The sequence below is a fragment of the Colobus angolensis genome, unplaced genomic scaffold, assembly GCF_000951035.1.
Source record: "Colobus angolensis palliatus isolate OR3802 unplaced genomic scaffold, Cang.pa_1.0 Scaffold206, whole genome shotgun sequence".
NCBI classification, from domain to species: domain Eukaryota; kingdom Metazoa; phylum Chordata; class Mammalia; order Primates; family Cercopithecidae; genus Colobus; species Colobus angolensis.
Window position 1 is genome coordinate 1,808,657 of NW_012115222.1, and position 12,107 is coordinate 1,820,763.

At 44.4% G+C, this 12,107-nt stretch overlaps 1 protein-coding gene across 1 annotated transcript in view; it reads left to right on the forward strand.

The window, feature by feature from the left end:
- The window catches only part of LOC105511913, a 242,945-nt gene extending 231,971 nt beyond the window's left edge, over window positions 1-10,974 (forward strand). Inside the window, exon 7 of the mRNA XM_011942130.1 lies at window positions 10,673-10,974. Within this exon, the coding sequence (XP_011797520.1) occupies window positions 10,673-10,974 (302 nt within the window). The remainder of the gene's footprint in view (window positions 1-10,672) is intronic.
- Window positions 10,975-12,107: the final 1,133 nt, after the last annotated feature.

The window sequence follows — 12,107 nt, forward strand, 5'->3', positions numbered from 1 at the left end:
TTTTTTTTTTTTTTTTTTTTGTGAGATGGAGTTTCACTCTTGTTGCCCAGGCTGGAGTGCAATGGCACGATCTTGGCTCACTGCAACCTCCGCCTTTCGAGTTCAAGTGATTCTCCCACCTCAGCCTCCTGAGTAGCTGAGATTACAGACATGCGCCACCACGCCCAGCGAAGTTTGTATTTTTAGTAGAGACAGGGTTTCTCCATGTTGGTCAGGCTGGTCTCGAACTCCCCACTTTAGGTGATCTGCCCACCTCGACCTCCTAAAGTGCTGGGATTACCGGCATGAGCCACTGCTCCTGGCCACCAGTTTATTTTTTGTAATGCAGTAGTGAAAGCATTATTTGAAGGAAAAATACCCCTGGGGAGGGAATCTAGGATATTGTTGTATCCATCCCAATGATACAGCAATTGTAACCTTTGGACCGATGCTCTCTTAAGTGATTTGTATTATATATGCACTTAACTTTCGTTTATTTATTCACTTGACAAATTACCACCACTACAATCCATGCACTATTTTGGGCACAGGGGATACAGTACTGAACGAAACAGTAAAAAAAGCTCTGCTTTCATGGAGCTTTCATTCCACTAGGGGAGAGAGACTGCAAACAAGATAAAAACAAAATCTAGAATAGTCAGATACAGCATGTCAGTAAAAACAAGGCAGAAAACAAGGATGTGAAGTGTTCAGCAATGGGGCTTGGGTTGAAATTGTAGGTAGGATGGCCAGGGAAGGCTTCATTGTGTGAAGGTGACTTTGGAGAGTGAAGACCTGAAGGAATTGAGAGAGCTAGCCATGTAAGCATCAGGTGTACAATTGTGCAGGCAGAAGAAATAGCAAATGCAAAGGCCCTGGGATAAGAACATGCCAGGCCTGGTAAAACAGCAATGAGAATTGTGGAAATGTAGCAGAGGAAATGTTGCATTTACTCTGGAGAGGAGGAAGGAGGAATAGGTTATGTGCTGTCGAAGTAAAGAGGTCCCAGATCACATAGGACCTTGCAGGTCAGTGTGAAACTTTGGTCTGCATGAGATGGAAAGTCGCTGGAGGATTGTAGGCAAGAATGTCAAGACCTGACTTATATTTTAATGGAGCCTCTCTGTGCAGAGTTGAAACCAGACTAAAGTAGCAGAAGCAGGGTGACCAGAGAAGAAGCTATTGTAATACTTAAATACTAGGCGAGAGGGAATTACCACTTAAATAAATGATGAGAATAGGTACTGGAGTGAGTATATGCCAGAGTGAGCATAAGAAGGAAGATAGGAATCTGTATTTCTCTTGGTCTGCTTAGCTCCCACACACCTCTCACAGTAGGAGCATCTAATTGCCACATGAGTGATGCTAGTGGTTAGAGACAAGTGTTTTTCATTCATTCTATGTGTTCACTAAACAGTAAACAAGTCCTAGAAGTGTCTTCAGCAGCCAGACACCTCACTCTGGTCTGGAGACTGGTGGAATACTAGGGTCTGAATGTTTGGGGCCCTCCAAAATACATATGTTGACATCCAATCCCCAGTGGGTTGCTATTAAAAGGTGAAGTCTTTAGGAGGCGACTAGGTCATGAGGGAAGAGCCCTCATGAATGGGAGTAATGCTTTATAAAAGAATCTTGAGGGAGCCTGTTGGCTTTTCCACCATGTACGGACACAGCTGGGAGGCACTATCGATGAGGACTGAGTCCTCACTAGACAATGAATGTGTCGGTACTTTCATCTTCAACTTCCCAGTCTCCAGAACTATGAGAAATAAAATTATGTTGTTTATAAACTAAGGCAGCCTAAGCAGACTAAGGTATGCAGGCACCACAACTTCTTGAGGCCCAGATGAGCAGTAAGCAAGAACTGCTTCCTACATGGTCTCTCTTGCCTCTTGTTTTCCTTGTCATTGGGTGTTCTACAGACTCTCTGATCCACTACTCTCAGGAGCACTACCCCATGTCATTCAGGCTGCAGCCCTTCCATCATGGTCTCAACTAAGTATCGTTCCCTTCTAAAGCACTCACAGAAACAGAGCTTCTTAAACTCTCAGATTTGGGCCTGCTGCTAGGTGAAAATGTATATTCCCTCCAGCGTGCCATTGCATTTCAGATTTTCCCTCTGAAATATAACTATTATAAGACTGATCTTCATTATGAAATATTATAAAAAGTTCCTAGCTAATATTATACTACATTTCAATTCTTTTTAGTGACCAAACCTCTTTGCCAATCAATTCTATTCTTATAATGCTGCTTGCTTTTTCCAAATCAATGAACACATGCCTACTTCAGATGGATCCTAAATGTTCACAGCTTTAGTGGAAGGAAATTGAAGTACCTTTGAAGTCAGTCATTTGGCACTATAGAGATTGGCCTCTTTACAAATAAAAACATTAAAAGGGGTAAGATAGATTAAACCTCAAGACATAGGACTAATTTGATTTTCAAAAAAAAAATTTGTATTACAATACAAAAAAAGTGAATCATTTATTTCAGAGAATAGCCATTTGCAAACGTTCAGTGTAAAAATCCAGAGAAGGATAGAAAACCTAAAAGTTGTTTTGTTTAGGTTTGTCAATTTAAGTGGGAGGGATATATTTCTAACGAATATGTCCTAAAGGTGTGTGGACTGTGCAAGTCCAAGTATGGCAAGAGGTGAACCTGGACTCTGTGGTGGTTGCTGACAAATAAAACACAACTTTCAAAACCAGCGCGTAGTGAGTCAGAGTGATGGGCATTTGTACAGAGGAGGAAGCTGACATTGTCCTTTAGGCCAAACAGCAATCCTGTGTGGCTCTGGTGGAATGAGATATTTAATCACCTCACCCACCGGTGATCCTTGTTGAGTCTTTCTTGTTCAGTAAATACCTGGCAGCCTTAGTCATTTGCTTGAAAGGCAGAGAGAAAAGTAAACTTCCAGCTGAGGTGTTTGTTTAGGCTAATCCCGAATTTTATTAACTCAGTGCTGCCCCTCCCCTACTCCACTGTGAAGCTGCAGCTCTGGGAGCCAACATTTTATCTTATTTATTCTCTATGTACAGGTTCCCAAATATAATTATTGGATGAATGAATGAACAAGAATATGACTATGGAGGATACCTGGGATCTGGCTAGAAACAAGTATATTTCCCATTGTTAGAAATAGTTGGATCAGAAATTAGATCAGTGCTTCTCAGCATTTCTCTGTTTAACGCATATTTTTTGGTGGCAGCCATAAAGAAATCAAAACGGGGACAATCCTTTTTAGCAAGAAGTATTTAGAAAATCTAAAAGAACTCTTTCTCCTATTCATTGGGTCACTTTCCAGCCCTGTATCACTGTTTACAGAAAAATGTTGACTTCTTGGACTCGTGAAGCAATGTTTTCACTTATTCTAGGTCTGTTGACCTAATATGAAACCACTCCTTCTTGCTCTGATTAGCAACAAGTGGTGCCCTACTGTCCTTCCAGTCTATGTTTGGTGGCATTCCCACTGTCAGGTCTCTCTGTAACAGTGTGCAACTGCAGTGATCACAAAATGCAGATTTTTAACTCATTGATTACAATTGGCAGCCAACCTCTGAAGAGCTGGAGGGACACCAGTGACTGAGAGCCACTTGCTTAGAAAATTATCAAAGAGAGGTCAGGCATGATGGCTCACGCCTGTAATCCCAGCACTTAGGGAGGCCCAAGGCAGGTGGATTACCTGAGATTGGGAGTTCGAGACCATCCTGGTCAACATGGAGAAACCCCATCTCTACTAAAAATACAAAATTAGCCGGGTGTTGTGGTACACGCCTGTAATCCCAGCTACTCAGGAGGCTGAGGCAGGAGAATCGCTTGAACCCGGGAGGCGGAGTTTGCAGTGAGCCAAGATTGCGCCATTGCACTCTAGCCTGGGCAACAAGAGCGAAACTCCGTTTCAGAAAAAGAAAAGAATCGAAGAGATGTTACAGAAATAATTCCTGTAATGGGTAGCAGGTGAGACTGGATCACCCCAAAAATATAGTCAACTTGTCAGGCCTCTGAGCCCAAGCCTGCGCGTATACATCCAGATGGTCTGAAGCAAGTGAAGAATCACAAAAATAGTGAAAATGGCCGGTTCCTGCCTTAACTGATGATATTACGTTGTAAAACTCCTTCTCCTGGCTCAGAAGTTCCCTCACTGAGCACCTTGCGACCCCCGCCCCTACCCTCAAGAGAAAAACCCCCTTTGACTGTGATTTTCCACTGCCCACCCAAATCCTATAAAATGGCCCCACCCCTATCTCCCTTCGCTGACTCTTTGGATTCAACTCGCCTGCACCCAGGTGATTAAAAAGCTTTACTGCTCACACAAAGTCTGTTTGGTGGTCTCTTCACATGGACACGCATGACACAACTCTCAGTCTCTTAAGGTACTCCTTCAACTACAGTCGCCTCTGTTGTTATCTATTTAGCCATTATTAGTCATTTTTGATGTAACTCGCGCGTGTCACTTTTCTCAGAGCATGAAGGTTTTGAGGGTATGAAGAACAGGAAGCTAGAAACGGCCAAAGGCAATGTATTTTCTTCTGGGCCTTTGGTCTTTCAAGGCTGACACAGAAAAGTGGGTACAGCCTGGGTCAGTCAAAGGCAGAATGCTGGGACTGCCTCTTCTCTCACTAAATCTTTCTAATAACCCCGCCGAACTCCCACCGGCCATCCCCTATAGCCTTTTTGCGAGGACGCTAAACCCTCCTTCTCAGTCCTGACTTACATCTCTTTTAAGTAATGGTAGAAAGAGGGAAAATGATGAAAAATGATGTATGACTGTAAAAACCCCTGCAGTAGTGGCAAAAGTGATGAGTTTATACCCTCATTGTTGCTAATCAGGTTTTTCCTCCCTGTCTCACATAGAAGAGCCTTTCTTGTTGCAATCTCTGGGTTTCCTGGATCCCGTGGGTGTGGGGTTAAGGCTGAGATGATCTGGTCAGATAACAGCACCTCCAGGCTTCAGGGAGCACCACCGTGGCAAGACTGAGCTGCCAGCAGAAGCCTATGAGACCACAGCTGTGTGAAGTGTGGGACATGTAGAGCTGTCAGGACTTTGGGGACACACATCACTTCCTGTTACAGATGAGGGAGACTAGATGGGGGAAAAGGAGGGAGATGGTTAGTGGGCGATTCTAGAAAACTCACTGGGGTGGCCTTGGGCACTTTCCAATACAAATAGGACATGAGGCTCTTGAAGTCCCCCACTTTGCTGAAATTACACTTTAGTTGTAATGTGTTTAGAAACGGAACAAAATATTTGTTTTACATGTGTAAATAGACTGGTAGTAAAATATACTTGTATGAGAATTTTTTTTATTTTTAATATGTCTTTAGGTTGTCTATTCGCATTTTCATTTAATACATGGGAACAATACAGTAGGAATCCTCATGCCATCTCCCTTTTTTCACCATCTACTACTCTACCCCTTATCTGACTGTCCTCTTCTTGTGCTATGGACTGAATTATGTCCCCATCAAAATTCCTGTGTTGAAGCCCTAGCCCCCGACTAGATGGCATTTGGAGATGGGGTCTGCGCGAAATAATTAGGCTTGGATGGGCCTTTCAGGATGCAGCCAGTGCCCTTGTAAGAAGAGACATGAGAGAGCTTTTGGTCTCTTTCTTCCTGCTATGTGAGTGTGGCCGGAATTGGTGGGTTCTTCTTCTCACTGACTTCAAGAATGAAGCTGCAGACCCTCGCAGTGAGTGTTACAGTTCTTAAAGATGGTGTGTCTGGAGTCTGTTCCTTCAGACATTCAGATGTGTCTGGAACTTCTTTCTTCTGGTGGGTTCATGGTCTCACTGTCAGGAGAGAAACTGCAAACCTTCGTGGTGAGTGTTACAGCTCTTACAGGTAGCGCGTCCGGAGTTGTTCGTTCTACCCGGTGGGTTCGTAGTCTCCTTGCCTTCAGGAGCGAAGCTGCAGACCATCATGGTGAGTGTTACAACTCATAAAGGCAGCACAGACCCAAAGAGTGAATATCAGCAAGATTTACTGCAACCACGGAAACAACAACGTGAAACGACACTCCAGAGTGTTGCCATAGGTGGCTCGGGCAGCCTGCTTTTATTCCCTTATCTGACCCCACCCACATCCTGCTGATTGGTCTGTTTTACAGAGAGCTGATTGGTCCATTTTGACAGAGTGCTGATTGGTCCATTTTGACAGAGTGCTGATTGGTGCATTTACAATCCTTGAGCTAGACACAGAGTCACATAGTGCTAGTCCTCCAAGTCTCCACTAGGTTAGCTAGATACAGAGTACCAATTGGTGTATTTACAAACCCTGAGCTAGATGCAGAGTGCTGATGGGTGTATTTACAAACCCTGAGCTAGATGTAGAGTGCTGATTGGTGCATGTACAATCCTTGAGCTAGACACAGAGTGCTAGAGGGAAAAGTTCTCCAAGTCCCCACTAGGTTAGCTAGATACAGAGTGCTGATTGGTGCACATACAATCCTCAGTCTAGATATAAAAGTTCTCCAAGTCCCCATCCAGTTCAGGAACCCAGCTGGCTTCACCTAGTGGATCCTGCACCAGGCCTGCAGGCGGAGCTGCCAGCCAGTCCCGAGCTGCGCCTGCACTCCTCAGCCCTTGGGCTGTCCACGGGACCAGGTGCCACGGAGCAGGGGGTGGTGCCCATGGGGGAGGCTCAGCACGGGAGCCCACTGCAGGGGGCAGTTCAGACATGGCGGGCTGCAGATCCCGAGCCCTGTCCCGCTGGGAGGCAGCTTAAACCCTGCGAGAATTTGAGTGCAGTGCCGGGGGGCCGGCCCTGCTGGGGGACCTGGCGCAACCTCGGCAGCTACTGGCCTGGGTGCTAAGCCCCTCACTGCCTTTGGCGGGCACCACCAGCTGGCGGCTCCGTGTGCAGGGCCCGGGGAGCCGGTGCCCCCGCCTGCTGGAACTCGCACTGGCCCGCGAGCGCCCTGTGCAGCTCCGGTTCCCGCCTGTGCCTCTCCCTCCACACCTCCCCACAAGCAGAGGGAGGAGGCTCCGGCCTCAGCCAGCTCAGAGAGGGGCTCCCACGGTGCCGCGGCAGGCTGAAGGGCTCCTCAAGCGCAACCAGAGTGGACTCTGAGGCCGAGGAGGCGCTGAGAGTGAGAGCTGCTAGCACATTGTCACCTCTCATAAGGACACAGCATAAAGGTGGCCAGGAAGAGAGTCCTCACCAGAACCTGACCATCCTGACACCCTGATCTGAGACTTGCAGCCCCCAGAACTATAAAAAATAATGTTTCTTGTTTAAGCCACCCCATCTGTGGTACTTTGTGATAACAGCCCAAGCTGCCTAGACACCCGCTTCTCCTCTCATTTTCTTTCTACTGTCTCCCTGTAATACTCTCTTCCAGAAGGAGGATGTGGTGCTAGTGACCCTGACTGCCTACGCAATGCCACTTTGCTGCATTTTTGCTGCTGCATCATTAGAGCTGGGTGAACTCTACCTATATTGCATTGTCTAAAAACTTGTTGACCAGTTTGACCAGGGGTAGCACTAAACTCCTTTTTCTTCATTGTACACATCCACTAAAAACAACTCATTCTAAAAGCAGAGGAAAAACTGGGGAGAGAAAAGATGGAAGGAGAAGTCAAAGAGGAAGATGTCAGACAGGCACAGTGAGGATCCAATGCACCCCCCTCCACCCCTGCCCCCTGCCGAGGCCCTGCATCCCCCGCTGCTCACTGCTCCCCTCCTTGGCATCTTCCCTGGCCACTTTGCTGCCATTTTCCTTCTCCCATTCCTGATGAAACTCGCTTCAACCCATCTGAATCAGTTTCTTATGTAGTTTAAGGAATAGCTTAGGGACTGAGAGAAACATTACTGTCAGTCACGGATACAAAAGCTTGCTACCTGGATACCTACACACCTGCTTAAGGGGCAGCTTTGCTGTAGTGGTGCATTCAGGCAAGAAATCACCCATTCCTCAGTAAATAAAATTAATTGGCAGTCATCACTTTTTGTCAAACTTTGATTTCCATGACTCCATCCTCTGGGGTAACAGAAAAATGATCTCTGTGCCAATGGTTGAGGACCAGAAATCCTCCTTCTCAAATAATATCTGTGCAGGTTAACTAGAGCCATCTCCAGGTAATATATCCACCTGAATTTCAGAAAGTGCTCATCTGGAAGGAAATGCTAGCCCAGCACATTATCCAACAGAAATATAATGGGAGCCACAAATGCAAGCCATGTATTTTACATTTTCTAGGAGCCACATTTCTTAAGACATAAAAATAAGTCAGTGAAATTATTTTAAAAATACATTTTCTTTAACACAATATATTCTAAATATGTTAATGCATAAGCAATATAGAAAATTTGAAGTATTTAACATTTTTTAAACTAAATCTTCTAGTCAACTGTGTATTTTACGTGAAAGCACATCTCTATTCAGACTAGCTACATTCCATTGCTTAATGGTCACATGTGACTAGTGACTATTGTATTGGACAGCACAGCTCCAGCCAAATGAAAGGAAAGGTGAGACCTTGGCATATCTGGAGATGAGAAAGGCCTCCTGCTGTATGGACTCCCTCTCCTAGGCTGGAAAGTACAGGCTTATCGCAGAGGCAATGAACTGAATGCTCTTTTGAAATTTGAGATGTTTTCCCATTGCTTGTTAACTTATGAAAGGTACTGAAACCAACATCTTTTTTTTTTTTTTTTTTTTTTTTTGAGATGGAATCTTACTCTGTTGCCCAGGCTGGAGTGCTGTGGTGCAATCTCAGCTCACTGCAACCTCCACCTCCCGGGTTCAAGTGATTCTGGAGCCTCAGCCTCCCGAGTAGCTGGGATTACAGGTGTGCACCACCACACGTAGCTAATATTTGTGTTTTTAGTAGAGATGAGGTTTCAGTATTTGCCCAGGCTGGTCTTGAACTTCTGATCTCAAGTGATCCACCTGCTTCGGCCTCCCAAAGTGCTGGGATTACAGGCATGAGCCACTAGGCCCTGCCTTCAAACCAACATCTTAAATATTGTTATAATTTTAAATATTCTAACAGAAATTCAGAACAAAAATTTCCCCATGGGTTCTTAAATGTTAGTAAGGTGCCAATAATTTCTAAGAGCAGAGAATAGCTTGATGTCTGTGAAGCCAAAAGCACCCTGCCCACTATGCAATGTGCTGCCAAAGATTTTACCCCTTGATCCTTTGGGAACATGATGACTGTCAATTACTTTTATTTGTTGAGAAATGGGTTATTTTTATGCTCTTTTGCCTGCATGCACTACTACAGCAAAGGCGATCCATTTTCAGCAGGTGTGTAGGAACCTAATAATAGCAGGCTTTTGTATCTGAGACTGACAGTAATGTTTCTCTCAGGTGAAGCTGTGAGATTTGTTTTCACTGGGAATTTCATAAATTTGGGACCTCAATTGTAACAATCTACCATGGAGATCATGCATCAGGTTCATTCATACATGCCATTAGCTCCATTAGTGCTGAAATGATACCCAAGCCCTTGACATCTCTTCCTACTTACACCTAAGTCTGCCTTTTATATAGCTCAGAGACATTTAATGCTGGAAATTTCTACAGTGGTAGGGTACTGCTAAAGGCTAGTAAGATGGACTTGAATTTAAGGAGCTACATTTTTTGATGGGCTAGAGAGGTGTGTTTTCAAGGACTCCTTATGGCCACTCATCTTTTTTCTCTTTGTTGGAACCTCTCTCTGTCCTTAATTACTCAGGCCTTTATCCTCATCTGAGGGGTTAACTGATAGAAATTGATAAAGGATAAGCTTTCATGTCCAAGAGGTATTTGTGATTTTATTAAGAAGTGCCAAAAGACTTCAGGCCTAAAAGAAATGAATCTGTATGGGAAATACCATGCTAATAGAGTTTTCCTGGATCACCTCAAATTGCACCCTTGCCAACTCTAAAACTGACTTGGGTTAAGAAACTGGTCTTTCCTCATTATCGCTTGCCCCAGAGAGGGCATGGCAACCTTTTCGTTATTCATTTATTTATTTATTTAGAGACGGAGTCTTGCTCTGTCGCCCAGGCTGGAGTGCGGTAGCGTGGTCTCAGCTCACTGCAAACTCTGCCTCCCAGGATTATGCCATTCTCCTGCCTCAGCCTCCCGAGTAGCTGGGACTAAAGGCACCCGCCACCACACCTGGCTAATTCTTTGTATTTTTAGTAGAGGCGGGATTTCACCGTGTTAGCCAGGATGGTCTCGATCTCCTGACTTTATGATCTGCCTGCCTCTGCCTCCCAAAGTGCTGGGATTACAGGTGTGAGCCTCTGTGCCCAAATCTCATTTTTTATTTTAATTGAATTAAAATTCAAATCAAAGCATAATTCTACTTGATCATAGCTCTTGTGAAAGATTCTGAGGGAAAAGAATAACATGAAATTTGGGATGGCTGTTGTTTGTAGATTGGATTTTCATGGATGGATGAATCATTCCCATGGTTAATTGAAAGTTAAATGCATATAAACAAGAGTTGGCAAAGGCTGATTCTGAACACTCTCAAGAGGCTCCCAAGTTTTGTTTTGTTTCTTTTTTCATGAGCACCCAGAATCTTTCCTCTCACTAGATCCAGATTTTATTCTCAGGGTATCTAACCAGATGATGCAACATCTGTGCTCTCTTTTAAGAATGTGAGAAATGAAGCTTTTTCATTTTTCCTCTCTTCAGCTTCTGGGAAATCTAATCAAAGCTTCTCAGACTTTCGTTTTCTTGTTTGCTTTAGAAGACAGCTCGCTGGAAGGGTTCTGTGGAGGTCTCCCCCCTGTGGAAGAAGGTGATAGAAAATTTAGCCTGATAATGAAACTGTCGGCCCAGGTTTCCCTTCAGACTGAGAGGATCACTCAGCTGAAAGACGTTTTGGAAGAAAAGGAAAGGAAGATTCAGCAGCTGGAAGCTGAGCGGAGTCTCCATCCTCCCCAAGAGGTCAAGGACCCTCCAGGATGTTTACCAGAAGCCCCAGTTTTCTCAACTGATGACATCCCTCCTGCGGGCTCTCCAAGTTCAAGTTCAAGCTCATGCGTTTGAATGTATACTATAATGTCCGTATTGGAAGGAAACAAAATAAAGGAAATGTTCAGGAGCAAACACTGCATGTTTCCCCTTCGGACAGCAATCGTCACGTAAACCACGCAGCTGTAGAATACTATGTTTTTAGACATTCCTGGTAGCAGTGGGGGAGGGAAGAAAACAAAACTAGACAGATGGTGAAAGAACTTAGCATTATCCTCTTACCAGAGATTTGTCACACTGCAAGCGGGGGAGCGGCACCGACCCCATTTAGTATGCAGCTCTATTGTGAACAGAAAGCTGTCGCAGAGGGCCAGTTTCAAACTGGTGAATGCCCGGGTGTTTAGCAGGAACTATAAGAGCAGGAGCCGTCAGCAGAGTAAATAGCCATGAGGTCTGTCCTTTCATGTCCTAGGAGTTGATTTCTTTATGGCATGCATTTTATTAACATTAGCAAGGATAGAAAGGAAATAAAACTAAAGCAATAAAAAAAAATTAAAAATGGGTGAATCAAAGCTGCAGTCCTTTGGGAAAAGTGTCCTAGTACAGCATCTCCCTGGGAAAAAACACAACACTGATTTTTCCCTTAGGAACAAGACTAAAACCAAAGCAAAATACAATCTTCTGTTATGATTGTACCAATGTGCTGTGAACAGTGCAAAACACTGGCAGAAATAATGGAGAATGGGCAACGGAAATCTGCCCTGTAATTAATGGAATAAAAGAAATCAGATCATATTCCTTTTCCACTCAACCCCCTCAGATAAACTATTTCCCACTCAAAGGGAGCAGCTAGGCACTAACTGTGAGGAAGACTTTGGTCCTTAGTTCTTACTGTTCTGGTACAGCCTGACTCAGGCAAATAGCTCTAGCTGTCTCATGAGTATGACTGTAATGCTAGTTCTCAATTTAATTCAACTAGTTCAACAAATCCTCATCAAATACTCTTCTATCTGGAAGGCACAATTATAGATGTTAGAAGTCACAGCAAACATGAGAATCACCATTTTCACCATCCAGAAGTTCATAGACACACAAGGATCTCCTTAAAGTAAGGCTGATTGTATTGAGAGATGGGAAATGGGAGAAGGGAAGTGGGTGGACGTGGGGTAAACCTGATCAGCATTGCTTCAGCAGAGATTCTCAGACAT